The sequence below is a fragment of the Aulonocara stuartgranti genome, assembly GCF_965226115.1.
Source record: "Aulonocara stuartgranti genome assembly, chromosome: 7".
NCBI classification, from domain to species: domain Eukaryota; kingdom Metazoa; phylum Chordata; class Actinopteri; order Cichliformes; family Cichlidae; genus Aulonocara; species Aulonocara stuartgranti.
This window is the reverse complement of record NC_138945.1, coordinates 40,466,186-40,485,000: the sequence shown is the minus strand read 5'-3', so window position 1 is coordinate 40,485,000 and position 18,815 is coordinate 40,466,186. Positions and strand designations below refer to the sequence as shown.

Genomic DNA, 18,815 nt, shown 5'->3' with positions numbered 1-18,815 from the left:
TCGTGCGAACTGTGTATAGAGAGCGACAGCACTGATCTGTGAGTGATGATAATTTGTGCACCAATTCCTCTGACATCGTCTTATTAATCGTCATGTTTGCATAGTAAGCTAACAAGTGAAATCTCCCGCAGCAAGCTTAAACATGTGAGAGGTTGATCGCGCAGAGAATCGCTGAGCTTATGTGAGTGCGTGTGTAAAAGCATTTCAGTTCTGCTGAGCCAAATAAGACAGGTCAGGGTGAAGAAGTGACAGCCAAAGAAAAGCTTACCACAAAACGGAGAAGTTATGACAAATCAGACTATGAGGCAAAAAGAAAGTGCAGCTTTATGGTTTCATGGACAAGAGAATTTCTGTGGCTGCAATATGATGAGCTAAATAACCAGGGCTGCACATAAGTGGTCCGCAGGTGCGCATTCGCTGTCAAAATAAAAAACACGCACAAGGGTTAGGGTTAAATTTAAAAACTGTACTTTTGAGTTAAAATATATATTTATAATTTTAATAAATGAAAAATTAAAAATGCATGAACATTTTTTTGTATCGAAAAAATATCGAACCGTGACACCAAAGTATCGAACCGAACCGAACCGTGAATTTTGTGTATCGTTGCACCCCTAATATATATATATATATATATATATATATATATATATATATATATATATATATATATATATATATATATATATACACACACACACACACACACTTTACAGCTAGTCGTTATGACCAATAATATTTATCACGATATACATTTGAAAGTTTGTGATAACGATATAATTGACACTAGACAAAATACTTTACAACTCCACAACTTTATTTGTGCAAAAAAAATTAAAAATCAATGTATTTTCACTTAAACAAGCTGCTGTTTTTTTATGTGTATTGAAGTTATATAAAAATTTAACAGTGCAAATGCAAATTCCTTGCTGACAGTTTAACCAAAAGGCATTTTCAGTGGAAATTGGCCGACATATCCTCAGCATAACCATGTATAATATCCACAAAACTTAAAAAGAGGTTATACACACACAATATGGTAATATTATGTTGAAGCATAGTACCACTCCGCGAGGCTCCTGCCTATGATAGCCATAGTGCTCCAACAATCCATCAACCGGTGCGGGTTCGTAGCTTAGCAAAGTCGTACTAAAACATTTGACAGATTTTCGTGTACCACATAAAATAGTTTCGAGGTCAGTAAACACATCCAGAATTCATACATAAGGCACACGGGATTATAAGGGGCACTGTCGATTTTCAGAAAAGAATTAATTTTAAGTGTGCCGTATTTTCCAAAAAACACGGTAATAACGACGGCCCGCTAGCATGCGCTACCAAAAATAGTGCTTTGTTGTGTATCTGACGGACAAAAGCCAAACCAGTTCCACACCAAAGAAGCTGCAGCATTTTTACAAACCAATTCTGGTTTATCTGTTTCATCCAACGATCTGCTTTCGCTGCCGTGCTTTTTCCGCTATGTGCGTATGAAAACAAAGGCACTGCGCATGCGCCTTTTACCCATATTCTATCTCGCAATATTTCATTTTCTTATCGTTGCCCAACATTATACCGGAATTACCGTGAACGGTATGATAAGGCCCAGCCCTAATATATATATATATATATATATATATATATATACACACACTTCTGATTTTTTGCTTTAACTTTTAATCTCTGAATTTTTATTTTGTACGTCCTGACTTTGACCTGGGCGATAACCAGGCAGCGCAGTCAGATGTCACAGAGGCCGATGTCGTTGAAAAAGGCAAGAAGAGAAGGCTTCAAACAGTAACTCCACCCCCTGCGTTCATCATCACACCTCAGCAGGTCGCACTCTGATGGAGGATACCTGTTTCACCAATCACATTCATTCACTGATCTGATTTCCACGTCTCCTTTGTCAGGCTGTGGGACAGGAAGCTTTAAACTGGTTCCATTTAAAGTCTCAGAGCTCTAATGTGCAGCTATCACCTTAGAAACAAGCAGTCCAACTGAGCATGCTCAGACACAAAATCATTCACTGCAGTTCAAATCGTATGTTACCTCTCTGTGCCACAAATGAATGCAGAGGGCCCATATTAACAGAGAAAGTTGATAACCACAGTAGTATTATAAGACGAGCCAACTCAAACAAAGCCTGACATTGATAAACTTCCTGTGTGACCACGACCCTCTGATCAACTTCCTGCTAATAAAAATAAAATAAGTGCATTAAGTTTAGATATTTTTTTTTGAAACATTCAGCTGTTTGTTCATAAACACAAACAGAAATCAGGTGATCAGTCTCTTACTTCCGGAATAAACAAACCCACACTTACCACGTGACGGCGTTACGCACAGAGCAGTGTTGCACGTGGCGAGCAGCCCTAACACTCTCTACAGTTTTTATCACACAAAACATTTTATCAGTGAGCGAGCTGAACACAGAGGTCAAAGGTCATAGCTCATCGCTCCCTGCACGTGTGATTCTCTCAGCTAGCTACCTTTATCTGTTAGCTAACCATCTCGAGCTGCGTCGATAAACCGCGCATATCTCTGCTTCATTTCAGCGTCTCCGTTATATCAGTTCACAAACAGCACCAATACACGAACACACACGCACGGGTTTTCACAGTTAAAGTCTTACCAGAGCGGCAAGTCCGTTGTCTGACGCCATGTCTCCCAACCGAAGATCGTCTACGAAGCCAAGATGGACCACTGTCAGAGACTTCACGCATGCGCAGTGTCTTGCGTGGGTCCCAGCGACGCATCAACAGTGACTCTTCACCTTTTTTTACGATCTCTGATCTCAACTTTAACACCGTGTCACGTCACAACATTTAAAGGGCCATATTATCTTTATTTACTTTTAAATAAATTAAATTTAAAGAAGTCCAAAGAGGGTAAAATGAAAAAAATGAGTGACAAAAGGAAAAAAATAATATTTACTGCCCTCAAAACCAAAAACAGTGAATTGTTATTTTTTTACTTAATTATTAAATTTAATCAATAACAATTAAACAAATAAAACTGAATGAAAAGTATATAACATTATATGATAATTACTTTATTAAATTCATTGTGTAAATGTTATATTAAACATTTCTGTCTTTGTTTAAAATAACCATCAATGAGATTAGAAATTATATGATTGCTTATATATGTTTTTGTTAAAATAAATAAATAATTATAATTATAATCTGTCTTTGTTTCTTTATATCTAAATTAATTCCATTTATAACTATGTTTGTTACTGCTTGCTTTCATTTTTATATGGATCTAATTTTTATTTTTGATATTTTATGAATTTACTTCATATGTAATCTTGTGTTATCTTGTGCTCCTAAATGTAATGAACACGTGAAAATATTTAATTAAATATTTTATTTATCTAATTTATTTCATTTAAAAAAATAAAAAATAACAGTGATCAATCTGAAGCAATTACTCACCAATACAGTCTGCAGTCTGTGCTGCCCCCCTGTGGTAACTGAATGAATTTCATTTCTAGGTCCAAAACAGCTTGTTTTTTTGTTTTGTTTTTATTCAGAGTAACGTTTAAACGGATTTATGTTAAATCACAATATTATCATGGTAAACAGACATAAACAGGACCAATGAACTGAAAATATGATTACAGTAGTAAAATACAAAGACATTGACAAAGAGATTTAATCGTGGTTTAAAACGTTCAATGTTTCAGTCTCAGATCACATGATCTCATAATTTTGAATTATTATTATTATGTTATTTTCATTTTATGCTATAAAATTAAGAATTTGGATATCCTTACAGTTTATGAAAATTGTTTAAATTAAAAAAGTAATATCATTGAACCAAATGGGTTTTTTTCCCCTAAAACCGCAATTTAATCTCAAAATGTGTAAATGTTGTAATTATTTTAAAATGTAATTAAGTTTTTTGTGATGATTAAAAATATTATTATGCTGTTATTTGACTCCTCAACTCTGAAGATGTGAGGTATAAGTGGTTATAAGAATTTTATAAAATAGGGCTGTCACTATATCACATGATAAAGTATTATGATATGTGTCTATGTATGTGTAAATATTACAAATTATAGAAAATAATAATAATTTGTCTAATTGTTTTTCAAATGAATCTATAATTACGTAATGTATGAACACTGATATTTAACATGTTATTGTTATTGTCAGTGCTGGTAGTATCTCACACCATCAGGCCAACATTTGGACATTTGATCTGAAAAATGTACCTGATGTAAATAAATAAATAAAATCCATATCCTCTGTAAATAAAAAATAATAAAATAAATAAAAACTTGTGAGTGGCTTTGCTTTTTTGGCAGACTTGGGCTTCCACAGGGGGTGGTACATTGTGCTGTCATTTTTGTAATCAGACGTAATATTTTCCCGTGTTAATCAGATAAAGAGTTCCCTCTGTTCACTGTAAATGTTTCTTGTTTAGTGTCTTTTTTGGTAAATCAGGTGAGGTTGGTGTTTTTTTCTGGCTCTTTCTGATTGGTTGCAGCATGAAGCTTCGGTTTCTCGGTGCTGAGCTCCTGTTTTTACGTATTTATGATTTTATTTAATGCGAACGTCACAAACGTTTCCTCCCCCCGCGGAGCTCCACAGTGGACCGACCCGGGCAACAGGAAAACATCCTCCTCCTTCTCCTCCTCCTCCGTCTGGGGTCACAGCAGCCCCCAGCCCGGGCTTTAAAACCAGCCAGCCGCCACATCCTCATTTTTCTCCTCCCTCCACCCTTCCTCCTCCTCCTGTCGGGGCTGTGAGGACGGAGCGCCTCCTCTCCTCTCATCTCCGGTCAGCCTGATTCTCCTGCTCGGAGGTAAGATCTCCCTCTGTGCGCTTTTCTGTTTTTCTCGCGTCGCTGCAGACGCACTCGTCTCCTCCTCACCCTCCTCTTCCTCCGTGTAATGAAGCCTCAGATCGGCCACATGACCGCAGAGCTCCTTCATCCCTCCGCTGCACCTCAGCTCGGAATAAAAAACAGCGTCTCAGGTTCAGTGTGTGTGTGTGCGTGTGTGTGCGTGTGTGTTCGGGCCTCAACCGGCTCTGCTCCTCTTAGAGGAGGAAGGAGATCTGTCGGTATGATGTTTTGATGGGGGGGGGGGGGGGGGGGGGGGTCCTGTGAGATGTAGAAAATAAAGACAAATGATTATGATGAGGAGGTTTAAAGCCTCCTCCAGGAGGGGAGCAGCAGTTGCTTCAGTCTCTAAAACATGAGGGAATGATGAAAATGCTACTGCTGCTCCTGGAGGAGGCAGGAGGAGCTCAGTGTTTACCTCCAAACAGATTAAGAGGAGCTGCAGGTGTGTTTGGTATTTATGGCTCAGCTGTTGGTCAGAAAGTTACACCTGGCCCATTAGAGGCGGAGCTGAGTCAGTCAGGGATTCATGAGGCTGTCTGAAGAGATAGTAGAACAGCTGCTCTTTGGGCCAGATGTGGTGATGATGTCAAAGCAGAGCTAACATCTGGGACATTTAAGGCTGCGCTGAAGCAGCCAGAACGCCAATCGTAGCCCAAACACCTGCCGCTGAGGACCAATCGTCATCATCGCTAACATTCCTCATGCTCTCAGAGATCCTGGACACCTTCTGAGAGCAGCTGCGACGCTCTGGCACTGATCAGTTCTATTATCGGTGATTGATCAGAGAAACTCGATCAGTTCAATCCACAAAATGTCAGAATCGGTGAAATGCTCTCTAACAGGAAGCTGGATCAGTCTCTGGAAGTCATTTACTGATCATCACTGAACTGTTGGAGTGAAGAGGCTTCTGGGATGGGAGCTGAAACATTTTCAGGAAACTTACAGAATTCCAGTCGATTTCTCCTAGCTCCTTAGATTTGAGCTGTTGATTCATCAGCTGATTGGTTTATTGGTTCTGGTTGTTTACGATCATGAGTCCAAGAGCTCCCAATAAAATCTGATCTCAGATTTTAGATGGAGAAGCTTTCAGTCAGTGCCTGGAATCTGCCAATCAGGTTGGAGTTCAGGGTCAGACCTGATGTTCTCTGAGGCGGAGTGGGGATGACTCCTCTGACAGAGTCACCGTGGTGGATCCTTCTGAGTGTTTCTGTAGCTTCTCAGTTAGAAACCTTCCAGTGTTTCTCGTTTGACTTGTATTTGGTCTGCAGCTGTTTTCATGATCTGATTCATTATTTGAGTCATTTTTCTGTTTGTTTTCTGTTCAGATGACACATTTGGACTTTTTTTAACAGAAAACAAACAGAAAACCAGTGAAAGCATGGCTGACATGCTGCAGACCGTCTATGAGTTTCCGGCCTGTGTGCTGCTGGGATGTGAATGTGAAGCAGGCCACTGCCTGGATCCACCCAGCGCCTGTAAAGTGTGTTTAAGTGTGTGTGTGCTTGGGCTAATGGCAGATAAAAGCTCTTAGTGATAAGACTATCAGCCACACAGAGCACTTGGCCTGCTGTCAGTCCTCAGAGACACTCAGCACAGTCAAGTAACCGAGTACTTTTACTCAGCAAGCCGCTGTAACTGCAGCCTCAGCTTCCTGCAGAGAAAAGCAGTGAAGAGTGATTTAAACCATGAGCTACAGAAATAAAACAATAAAATGTCCAAAAATGATCCCTGTTATTGAAAAATAAAAAAGAGCGCTCCAGAGGGCGTCCCTCCTGGAGCCTGTGTGTGGTATCTCCTAATTGTCCTTATTTCATTTGTATTTGATTGTTTTTTTTTTTGAATTTCACAGTGGTGAAAAATCCTCCCAACAGTTCCTCATTACCAAACCGAGTGATTTCTATCCAAGTCCTGCTGGAAAAACTGACCTAATCCCCGAACCTGCTCAGTGCAAGAATAAAATGTCATAAAACATAATGAAGTGAAACTAAAGCAGGAAACATTAATAAAGAATAATTCATCAAAGTCAGCCTGCTTTTAGATGTTTCATGTTTAAACATTTCACTTCCAGCTGCTCACTGTCCTCCATCCTTCAGACACGGCCTTCATCATTATTGTGCAAACACACTCAAGATACAGTCAAGGCGGCCTCACGTGGTTATTAGAGCAAATGTTATAAAATTACAATAAAACAACTAAAATGTATAAAAGCACCAAAAACAGTGATAACAGGAAACTGAGTCCACCTTAAAAGTTTAGGATAAATCATTCTTCATGTTATTAATGCTGTGTTATCTGGGGCCGGATGGCTGAGGCAGCAGCCTAAGCAGAGAAACCCAGACCATCCCTCTCTCTGGCAACCTCCTCCAGCTTATCTGGAGACACAATCTCTCCAGCATGTCCTGGGTACAGAGGAGGCCCCAGGAGATCTTACGTGCATTGTTCAAAGAAAACAGTGATGAAGAAACTGAAGCTAAAATCAGACGTGTTAAAAACCCTGGAAGGGCAGAGGTGAACCATCATCTCTGAGGTCACCGGAAATGTTTGAAACTGGATTTTTTTTTAAAATCAGGAAATCATTAGCAACAGTGTAGCCAATCAGAACAAGGAGTTTACAGGGAGAAGGTCACATGGGCTGGTCCAGATTTACCCTGCTCCAGAGCGAGGGGGGCAGCAGGGTAAGAAGTGATGCTCCCATTATGCCTCGGGCCTGTTGTACCAGCCCGTGTGGGCAGGTCTGAGGTTGCTTCAGGTGGTCAAGTCAGCTGACTGAGTTGAAGGAGGCTGGTTTCTCCTTTAGAGATTCCTTCTTCCTAATGGTACAGACGTACTCCAAAAAAGATCAAGCTGGGATTTATCAAGTCCAACCAGAGATGACTTCACCCCATGGTCTGACTCCATCATTACCAAAAAACGAGCAGAAACAGAAACAAATTCTGGCCACAAAAAAAACAAAGCCATGGCCACCATTAAACTTCAGGGGCCCCCCCCCCTCCCCTGGGTTATGGTAGATGGGCCCTCCTCCCTGATCCTGGTTTCATCCAGTTAAAGGGGAGTTTTTCCTTTTCACCATCGGCAAGTATATCATAGGTGTTCATCTGATTGTTGGTGTTTTTACCTCACGGTAGCTCTTTGAGGCAGCCATTGCTTTGATTTGGCGCTGTATAAATTGAATTAAGGAGCTCGTTAACAGAAGCAGGTGTTTGCAGCAGGTTTCTTCTCGGCCTTTAAGATAAATTAAAGCTGCTGGATGAGTTTATACTGTTTGACCTCCTGCGGGAGGATCTGAGCGTGCTCCTGGGTAACGTTTGGAGGAGAACCGTCACTGTGACTCTCACACATGTTCACAGATCAGGTTCAGCTGAGGGCGCTCTCCTCTCACTGATCTGGTGTCAGATTTTATGGTTGGACAGCGATGGAGGGGGGGGAAGCTGCTCTGCTGACTCTGAGGACAAGCGTAACCACAGCAGCCGTTAGCAGCGGCTGGGCGTCGCCCGGCTGGGCAAGCTGATAAACAGCAGAGGGGAGGGGGAGGAAGGGAGGAGGACAACGAGATGAAAGGAGGTGGTGGGGGACGGTCAGAGGAAGGATGGAGGATATCCTCCCCCAACTCTCATGTTGTTTAGGTAGAAGGTGTGCCCCCTCCCCTCTGACAGCCTCGCTGTGACTCTCCAGCAGTCGTCCGTCCTCAGCAGCTCCAAACACCGTCTGAGCCGTGAGTAACACCTTTAACGCTGAACGCTCGTCATCAGGACGCTGTCACACATCCTCACAAAGCTGCAGCACCTTCATATACACTCGAGCTCGTTTATCACTGTCAGACTTTCAGCATCAACACAAAGATTCAGATATTCACTTTACTGTATCTTGAAGTCACCGCGGCAACCCGAACATCACCACAAGTCTGCGTCTTCTTCCTGAAACTCTTCGCAGCCAATCAGAGAGCTTACTGGAGACAGCAAACTGAGAAATGTAAGTCAAAAAAATAAACATCACAAAAGCATGAAACAATAATTTCTGCTACATAACTTTGCACTTTTGCTGTAACAAAACAAATTTCCCACCTGTGTGACTAATAAAGGTCATCTTATCTTATCTAATAACATTAAGAGAAACAGTAAAAATAAAAAAGAATAAAAACAAAGCTAATCTACCAAAATAAAATCAAAGGAAAAACAAACAGAAACTGCATTTTAAATTAGTTTTGAATTTTTTTTCCAAAAACTTCAACAAAAGCCTCTTAAAGGTTAAAAGACTTTTGATTAAAAAAAAACAACTACAAATAAAGAAATAAAGAAATAAAATAAAGAAATTAAGAAATAAAGAAATTAAATAAAGAACTAAAAACTACAAAAAAAAAAAAAATGCAGACAAAACTCTGAAAAACAAAAAAAATAAAATAAAATAAAATAAAAATCGTCTCAAAACTGCTGATCGGATGTCAATGGTAAAGGAAACAAAGGATATGAAACAAAGTCCCCAGAATGCCTCGATGCTTCTTCCTGCATCCTTCCTCCTGTTCTGTTTCCTTCTCTCTGTTTCCTCCTGTTCTGTTTCTTCCTGGATGTTTCTAGTGGTTTCAGGAAGGAAACGAGTTGACATCATGTCTGAGGCTGTGCTGTGAGAGAAATTGCTCTTCCTCTGATTCTGGATCAGATGAGTCGAGCTCGTTCGTTGGAGCAGCTGATGCGTTCACTAACCCTCTCTCTGTTTTTCCTCTGCAGCTGCTTAAATCAGGTCGGAGCGACTTCCGTGTCCACAGCTATGCAGAAGGTAATGAGTCACTGCTGGAGCTTAATCATCACCACACTTACACCTAAAATATTGCTGCACAATGAGGTTCACACTGAGACTTCAGCTCAGTGAGCAGTCTGTCACTCTGAAAGTTCATTTACACCTTAAAGTGGATGTATTGTCACTGCAGCAGCTTTGCATGATTCACAGCTCAAAATAATCCTTCATGACCATCATCTGTCTGAAACAAGCTGTTGTTGCTGTCGAGTCAGATCTTCTTCTCCTCCTGGTTTGTTTGTGGTTTTCACCTGCTCTTTGAGCTGGTGCCAATAAACTGGACTGTTTTCACTTCCTGATTGTCTCTTCTGATTGGCTGTTTGGCAGGTGGAGGGACGGGTAACTCCGGTCAACCTGCCGTCCTCGAGGGGCCCGAGCACCCCGGGGTCTCCGGCGACGGGCATTGTGGTAATGTCACACCTGCTCAGACGTTCAGATGTTCAGATGTTTATTTACTCGTTTCATCCATGGAAACATTATTTTAACACATTTCTTTATTTTACTGACATTTTCTACTTTTAGTAAACGTACTTTTTGTAAAAACCTCTGCAAAATGCAGACTTTCACCACAAGGTGGCAGCGTTTACTGTCAAAGTTCTGCATGTACGATTTTTTTGTTTGTTGAAATTTGAGCTCTGATCAGATGATTTTAGTTCTTTTAGTTCTTCTTTTATTTTTATGTTGAATGTTGAATTTTTATGTTGAGCTGTTAACCAGTTGTAATCCTACCCAGTGAAATTAAACACTTTTATACATGGAGTACTTGTATTTGTATCTTTAAGTAATCTTTGTGATGATACTTGGAGTGCTCGTGGTAAATAAAGAACTTCCTCTGTCAGGCCCGTGTCAATGACCAGGTGGTGGGCTACAGAGACCTGGCGGCACTGCCCAGAGATAAAGCCATCCTGCAGGTGGAGAGACCGGACCTGATGACCTACCAACCCCACCTGAGCTTCTCCCCGCTCGACCCGCCACGCAGAGAGGTGCGGGTTTGGATTCTTTAGTAGTTAAGGAACATTACTGCTTCACTTTTCAACCCTGAAATTGAAATATTTGACTTAAACACTGCTGCTAGTCCATTTGTCAAGTGAGCTGACCTCTGACCCCGACTGACAGCACTGATACAGCAGCGTTCAGGGACAGCCGACAAAATCAGAACAGACAGTTTCCATTTCAGCTTCTCCTGCCAATTTAACACTTTTCTCATAAATATTATTTAAAAAACTGGAGTCACATCACTTCCTGTTTCCCCTCGATGGCGCTCATTAAAATCCTGACATCATATTTAAAGTCAGAGGAAAGGAATAATCTGGAATAATCCTTAAAGGAAGATCAGATGAAACTTTTACTTTTTAATGATCATATTTCATAGATATGCTTTAAGTTTTTTGATTTTAACTTTAATTTTCTTCATAATATACAGGGTTTTTTCTATATTATTGAGTGCACATTTATTAAAAGAATATCAGCTGAAAAAATCTCTGTGTGTGTGTGTGTGTGTGTGTGTGTGTGTGTGTGTGTGAGAGAGAGAGAGAGAGAGAGCACACAGAGGTGTGTGTTAACAGGTCATTACTGACACTAATGTAATCCTGAGGCGTGTTTGATGCCTGCAGCTGTTGGACTTTATTAAATTCCTGCAGCATCTATGATGACTGTTCATATCTGTGTTCTCTGCAGAGATCTCTGTCTCCTCCATCCACGTCTCCAGCCTTGTCTCCAACCATGTCTCCTGAGGTAAGCCCTCATCAGTCCATGCTGGTGGTAATAACCCAGCTCCATTATTCATTTCCATCCCGGTTTCTTCTACACCTTCAGGCCACGGGGATATAAACTGTTTTTAATGAAGTGGCAGTGCTTACATTTTCCACTTGTTCATTCAGGCCAGGCTTTTCTTTAATGCTCTGGTCCGGTGACCTGGAGTCTGGAACAAAGCCCCGCCCACGAGTTAACCTGACCCTGTGACACTGAGTAGACCTGCATCTGTGGTCGATAAGACTCAAACACAAGCTTTGATTGGTGGTTCATTTCTTGGTGCCACAGCATTCATTGACCTTTCTGAAACCTCAAGTGGTTCGCGACCTCGGCTTTTTAGGAAAACAGTGGTTTGTACTTGTTCTCGTCCAGCTTTTAATCGCAGCTTTGTCTTCACCGCAGTGTTGAAACCATGACACTCGCTAGCCGGGGAACAGAAGGACCTCTGTTCAGACGGCTGGAAACTCCCCTCAGTCAGAGCGCGAAGGGCAAAACAAAATAGGAGCTCCGTTTCTGTCCAGATTTAAAGGACGGGACATCTGTGCAGAAATCACTCAGTTTGGGTCCTTTTTTAACTTTAATTAAGATTTACAGCACAAACATGTTCCACAGGTCCAGTTGGTCAAAAGTGAAATCGTGTTGTTTAAAGGAAAAACAGGATTACATGTTCGGATAAGATCAAGTAATCCAGTCCAGCTTTTTTATCTGGATTAAACCTTCAGTTTGTGTTGTTCAAAACATTGGAACAGGATCAGGATGACTTCCAAAATATCAGGATTACCCTGATCCCAGGCCGGATTCAAAATTAAGAAAAAAAATGTAATAAAGAAAAGTTATTCCAAGAAGAAAACTAGAACTGATAAACTTAAGACAATAAAAAACTTGCACCTGGACTACAGTTTTCAAACTTTGTCCTATACTTGCATTAAAATACTTGTTTTGTAAGTTTATTTATGATGCATTGCATGTCATACATGCAATATGTTTATATTTAGGACTTTAATTTTTATTCATACAGAAAACAATTATATAAAAAAGTGTGAGCTGGGAAGTAAAGTCAAGACATTGGTTTAAAAAAAGGTTTTGAGTTAAGAATGATAAATACAATCATAGTAGATGACAATTAAATTATTAAAACTTAAAGCAAATCCAGCTCATTAAATCACATTGGAAAATTTTTAAATATAGTCTTTCTTTTTACCTTCTTTGAAATTATTTAAATGTTATGACTTAAGGACATCGTCCACAGTGTTTCTGTAAATGATGGTGATTTGTTGTCAGGTCAGTGAAAAAGCAAAAACAATGAAAATTAACAAATTTAATATAATTATTTAAAGTTCCTTTATTTTGAGTTAATTTCAGTGCCCCCTGCACCCCAATTAAATTACTGGTAATCCTTAAAAGTTTATACGGGATCAGAATGAACCTGTCCAGTTTTTGTGTGAACAAGAACATGAGCTGGACGAGCTGGATTACATCATCCACCAAAGGAAAACACACTACAGCCACCTGTCAGCCAAAGAGGCCACGCAGCAGCTTTGTTTTATGGGCCTCTTTGATTTAGACAAAGTTCTCACGGTCAATCGCGTGACCCATGCTGACGTTCTGACTCACTGATTGGTCTGAGCTCACCTGTCAGGTTAAAAGACTGTTTGCTTCCAGGTGAAGGGGCGCAGGGCAGAAAGTGAGAGCGGTTCTCCTGGAGGATCCACGCTGCAGCTGCAGGCTGGACCCAAGATCAGTACGAGCCTGCAGCATTTCCACCGACCAGGTAACACACACACACACACCTGAGGGCTGTCAGGACTCATTAATCCTAAAACCTTTCTCAACCCTGAAGGCAAAGCGGCCGTGTGTCTGAGTTTGTGCGCTCAAATCAAATCACTTTTACTGTCACATCACATGTGCAGGTACTAATTCTTGTGTGCGAGCTTCACAAACAACAGAGGTGTGCAAAAATACAATAACATAAGAACAAGCAAAATATAAGAATGGTTTACCCAGAGTTATATGAATAAATATATGTACAATATAAGAGTGTATGCGCATTACTAAATGTGTATATCTACGTGTGTGTGTGTGTGTGTGTGTGTGTGTGTGTGTATTTTAAAAATTAAATAGAATAAACAATAAAATAAAATCTACAGAGGTTGACATTGGAGAAACCGTACAAAAAAGTTTTTATGCATTTTTTCAGATAACGGGACCAACATTTACAGGAAGCCTCCTATCTACAAACAGGGTGAGCTCTTCCTCCTCTTCCTCACTGTGTGTGTGTCTGTCACTGCTTCATCACTCAGCAACTTCATGCTGTCTCCACAGATGCTCACAAACACGGCGAGGGCAGCGGCGTCATCCAGTCAGCAAAGTTTCCTGCAGCCCAGCCGCCAGATCCCAACCAGCCTTCCAAGATTGAGACTGAGTACTGGCCCTGCCCACCCTCACTGGCCACCATGGGTAGCACACACCGACACACACACATGTGCGCACACACACACACACCTGTGCTGTGAGGTCATTGGTAACTCTGAGGCTGAACCCCGCAGAGATTGAGTGGCGGAAGAAGAAGAAGGAGCTGCAGGAGGAAGACGAGTTTGAGGACCTCACAGAAGAAGCGAAGACGCTACAGGAACAGGAGCTGGAGAAGGTTTGTGACCGTCGCCCCCTCTTTCCAGATTCACATTTTGACTAAAAGCGTCATCTGACCCACGGTTTTGTGGCCACTCAGATCAAGTCCAACCTGGGCCGTCTGATCCTGAAGGAGGAGAAGGAGAAAGCCGTCCACTTCAGGAGGAAGACGCAGTCATTGCCCGACAGAACGCACATGCACGGCAGTAAGAGTGCTCGCACACAGCCACCGCCTTCACATTCCCCACTTTCACCACGGAGCGCTCCTCTGACGTCTCTCTGTCCACTTCTCCCTGCAGGTTTGTCAGCAGGTGCCTCCAAGTCTCCATCACGCTCAGGATCAGGCCTGACACGAGTAAGTGCTCACACCTGACATGGTGCAGAGTGAGACCCCGAAACTGGAGTTAAACTGGACTTAGGCTCACTTTAAGTGACTTTTTTTTATCTCACTGTAGTAAATGAATAGTTAAAACTGGAATCTGGTTTGAAGTGTTTACAACACCAACAAACATGGGCGGAGCTTCTGGACAAATGAAGCATTTTTTCTTCCTGAGCAGCCAGCAGGGGGCGACAGCTGTGGCTGCAGAAACACTTCTTTCCTGTAGATGTGTATGAAACAGCTGTTTGTGTTTGTTGGGTCAAACTTGTATAAAATTAAATCTCAGTCCCACGATGTTTCAAAATGGAGGATTAGCTTTGGTGTGAAGTTTTGGTGTGAAGAATTGGCTGATAAGTCGTTGCACCGATGGAGGTGATGCCACAGTGGCTCCGCCCATCTTTAACCGCCCATGGCGTAAAGTTAACGCTCAAAAGAACTGGTTGTGTGTTGCAGATGCAGTCGGCAGAGTTTTCCACAGATGGCGATAAAGGACGGCCAGGTATGAGTCCTCGCTCACCTTTTTCATGACATCAGAAAAAAGAGCGGCGCTGCTGGTTTAATGAGTTCCTTCTGAGCGTGCAGCTCTCACAGACGATTGGTCACATGAGCCTAACGCACATCACATGAAACAAAAACAACCAGAGTTTGTAGAAACGAGTCACCTGTGAGTGTGCTGATGAACTGTGCCTGACACACCTGAGTGACATCACTCGGTACTAACCTCTGCTCTTCCTGTTGTGTCTTCTATCTTTCAGCTGCTCAGGTAAGCATGTCTGTGTGCATGACCTGTTTAACCGGCACAGCCCTGACACACCTGAGCACATTACTGGCCCCGCCCCCACAGCTGTTATAAAGGAGCACTGACTCGCTGTTGGAGCCTCTGGTGGTCGTCAGAGGAACTGCAGGTTTGGCACCTGGAAGTCAACGGTTGAATTTAGGTTCCTGCAGCTTTGCATACCTCGACATAAAGAATCAGCTCCTCTTTACCACTTTAGCACACGACTGGTCACTGTCAGACACTTCACAGCAGGGCGACTAACCCCACCCTCGTATTTCCTGCAGTCTCACGCCTCTCTAAAGCCTCACTGGTCTGTTATTGTTGGATTATTTCTTATAGAACACTCTCATTAAGTCTTTGTCTCTTTGATAGACAGTTTGTAAGGAGGCCCAGAGAGGTCAAAACACCAGCAAATTGAAAAAAGCAAAAACACAACAGAGGTGATTCAGGTGAACCAGTAATAGCAAACATACATGTACAGTACATGAATCATGTGATTAGAATAGCATCTCTCCCTCAATCAGCTCCAACCAATCCTTGGCTTGTTTACTGTCACCGTTGCAGCTTTTCATCACGGTCTGCTTCATATTGTGAGATTTTGCGATATTTTATTATTTGCTATGTTTTCTGAAGTCGCATTGCATTTGAGCTCTCAGGGCCACAGACGCTGTTCTGTGATGCAGACGCTGCAGCTGCTGCAGCTGCTGAGGATAAATCCAAACAGCACTATGAGGCAGATGTGGCGCAGACCATCAGGAGCAGGAGCGCTTTGATGGCCCACATGTCACGATCCAGCTGATGTTCACAGAGACTGTTGGGCTCGAGCTTTAACGTGTTGGACTGTAGAAAACTTCCGTGTTTTCCATGAAGGAACGCTTCAGTAAAGATACCACTGGCTTCATTTCCTGTCACCGGCTGTCTGGAACGCTCCAGGCCAGAGATGGAGAAATCCAGAATTTAGAAACAGTCTTCCTGACTTGTGCTGACAGAAGCGTCAGATTAACGTGTTGGTTTCATGTGTCGTGTTAAATCAGTCTGAGCATTTTAAATGTGTGTGTGCAGAACGGTGACACTCGCAGGGAGCGCATGGACCGAGGAAACTCTCTGCCGAGCATCCTGGAGCAGAAGGTGAGGCGCTCCCAGTCTCTGGTAGAGTAGCTCTGCATGATTCACAGTTCAAAATAAAACATATTTATCTTTAAGCTGCTCTTTGTGATTGGGAGCCAATCAGAAGAGAGCTGACTTAAAAGGGGAGGAGTTAAAACAAGGCATTTCCGATCAGATAAAGGAGGATTATGTTGAACTGTGAATCATGCAAAGCTGCTCTGTGAAGTACAGGAACAAAATTAGACCCTTTTTAATCACTTCGATTACTGATTTTACTTCTGAATTTTGTCTAAATTTTTATAATCAGTTGACGCAAACAATCAGCTGATCAGATCTGACTGGTACTGTCTCTGATATCATTGTAATACCCCTAACTCAGGTACTACTGGCTCGTTACACTGATGTGTACTTTGCAGTGTAGTATCCGAGTACTCCCTCCAGCTGATGGCATGCTGTGTATTTCAGATCTACCCCTATGAGACACTGGTTGTGACCCACAGAGGGCGCTGTAAGCTGCCTCCAGGCGTGGACCGCACTCGGCTTGAGGTGAGGGACGCTGTGCTGGGTAGTCATTTTCTGTCTTCCTTCTCAGTGTCCCAGTTGAAGCTTCTCTGTGGTAGCACTGGTTTCTCTGGTTTCCCAATTTGACTGTTTGAAGTCAGACTTGTTTGCGCGTCCCAGTTTAACTTTAGAACTGGTTTACATAAACTTTTTTAGAGGTGGGACTGGTTCCAGTCCTCCCAGTCTGAGCGTCGCTGAAGCACGACTGCTTCACTGGAGGTTTTAACTTCTTCTTCTTCTCCTCCCTGTCAGCGGCACCTGTCCCAGGAGGAGTTTGAGCAGGTGTTCGGGATGCCGATGGCCGAGTTTGAGCGCCTCTCGCTGTGGAAACGAAATGAACTGAAGAAGAAAGCCTCGCTTTTCTAACAGGAAGTGACCTAATCCCAACAAATACTTGATGAAGGTTTTAAAGTAGGAGGGGTTCAAATAAAATATCCAATCAGCAGACACACACAGAGCCAATCACCTCACTCCGATACGTCCTCCATCTTACTAACCGTGCTCCTGGAAGCTCGCCGAGGAGCAGACCAGTCCTGGTTAACCTTTTACTGCGACTAACCTTAATCGATACACTGATTACCTGTGCCGCGCATATAATCACCACTGCTTACAGGTCACCACATTATCTTCATCATCTTCATCACATGTAATCTCTGTAGCTCTGTCTCCTCACGTGGATTATTCCCAGCTCCGGGTCTGATCCATGTCAGGGACCTGCTGCGGGTCCCTCAGATTTCATGCCATCTTCAGGTGTTACGCTAACATGAAGCTGCTTCACTTTCATCCTTGTAGTTAGACAGTTAGATGGGATTATTAGTGTGATAGTAAAAATGAAAATGACCTCTTACAGCTTTCCCAATCATTTCTAGGTCTAGGAAAGTCATTATGGACACCTCGTAAGGATTTGTGGAAAGAACAGACCTCAATCTCCAGCATATCCTGGGTCTGTTAGTCAAACCTCAGGTTCAGGAGGATCATGATCTTTATTTAGAGAGCTTTCTTTTTAGTGACGGCCCGTTATCACGGAAGCCTGCAGCTCTTCCACAATCCTTCACAGATCTTCAGAGCAGCTCTGGGAGTTGCAGAGGCTTCAGGAAGTCTGAAACCCTCCGGGCTGCTTCAGGCTGGCTGTAATTCCCCTGGAGGCCCAGCTGAGGGCGCTCTAAGCTTGCCCAGCCTGTTCTGTCGGCTGCAGAGAAGCAGGCTGCTCGTGGTGGTGATTGTGGTCCTGCAGCTTCATGGTAGCAGTCCGGGTCTAACAGCTGATTGTAATGATTAACCACATGCAGCTTTTATTTATTGGATGATTGTATTTTTTCTGCATTTGTCTGCTACTGTGAAGCGTTTTATTTTGGAAATCTTGTTGAAAATATTTTTGGCTGTATAGTTTGTTTTTAAATATTACTCCACGTGGAGTTCAGACCACACACACCTGCAGTTCCTGCTAGCTCACCTGGTGTCACCTGTGCCGTCTCATCCGTCCGTCGCAGTCCTGTTTCTGTCCTCTGATATAACGGAGACCAATAAACTTGCAGAGTAACGTCTGTCTCTCGAGTCTTTTTTTCACACATTTTCACCATAAAAGTCCTCCGTACCTGCACACCAGAGCTCAGACTGGAACCAGTTCCAACCACACGGCTCAGGGACAGGACTGGTTGTCAGTGTCGAGGCATTCACACATTCAGAACTGGGTTCTTACTTAGCTTCCACTTTTATCATCCTATCACAGTTTTGACCTCCACCTCTGGCTCGACCCCACCCTCTCTCTGGATCTTTGGGTTTTTCTGCCTTCATCATCATGATGATGATGATCACCACCACCACCATCATTATCCAATGTCCAGTCTACATCTCTCCCCAGCAGGGATGTCGAACTCATAGCTGCTCCCTGTCAGTGTGAGAAGTTTAACTGAACATGAGAAAGTTTTTCCACACGATGAAAAAAAATGCCGTCGCAGGAAGTGA

The 18,815-nt window shown here is 42.4% G+C and overlaps 2 protein-coding genes across 2 annotated transcripts in view; one reads left to right on the top strand and one right to left on the bottom strand.

Annotated features, from left to right (window-relative positions):
* The window catches only part of pbdc1 (polysaccharide biosynthesis domain containing 1), an 8,004-nt gene extending 5,272 nt beyond the window's left edge, over positions 1–2,732 (bottom strand). Inside the window, exon 1 of the mRNA XM_082538927.1 lies at positions 2,633–2,732. Within this exon, the coding sequence (XP_082395053.1) occupies positions 2,633–2,662 (30 nt within the window). The 5' untranslated portion in view covers positions 2,663–2,732. The remainder of the gene's footprint in view (positions 1–2,632) is intronic.
* Positions 2,733–4,330: 1,598 nt separating this feature from the next.
* dmtn (dematin actin binding protein) lies at positions 4,331–18,390 on the top strand. The gene is made up of 17 exons (XM_082540240.1): positions 4,331–4,815; positions 6,707–8,826; positions 9,579–9,627; positions 9,973–10,053; positions 10,485–10,628; positions 11,323–11,379; positions 13,060–13,168; positions 13,595–13,639; positions 13,720–13,854; positions 13,944–14,044; positions 14,126–14,231; positions 14,325–14,380; positions 14,858–14,903; positions 15,160–15,167; positions 16,245–16,310; positions 16,755–16,835; positions 17,103–18,390. Exons 3-17 carry the CDS (start codon positions 9,619–9,621, stop codon positions 17,214–17,216), a joined length of 1,158 nt encoding a protein of 385 aa, XP_082396366.1. The 5' UTR covers positions 4,331–4,815; positions 6,707–8,826; positions 9,579–9,618; the 3' UTR covers positions 17,217–18,390.
* The last annotated feature ends 425 nt before the right edge of the window (positions 18,391–18,815 follow it).

Excerpts from the sequence above, each read along its gene's own strand:
- dmtn (XM_082540240.1), top strand. Across the intron at positions 13,169-13,594 it reads GCAGCATTTCCACCGACCAG|ATAACGGGACCAACATTTAC; the intron begins GTAACACACACA and ends GCATTTTTTCAG. Across the intron at positions 16,311-16,754 it reads CGAGCATCCTGGAGCAGAAG|ATCTACCCCTATGAGACACT; the intron begins GTGAGGCGCTCC and ends TGTGTATTTCAG.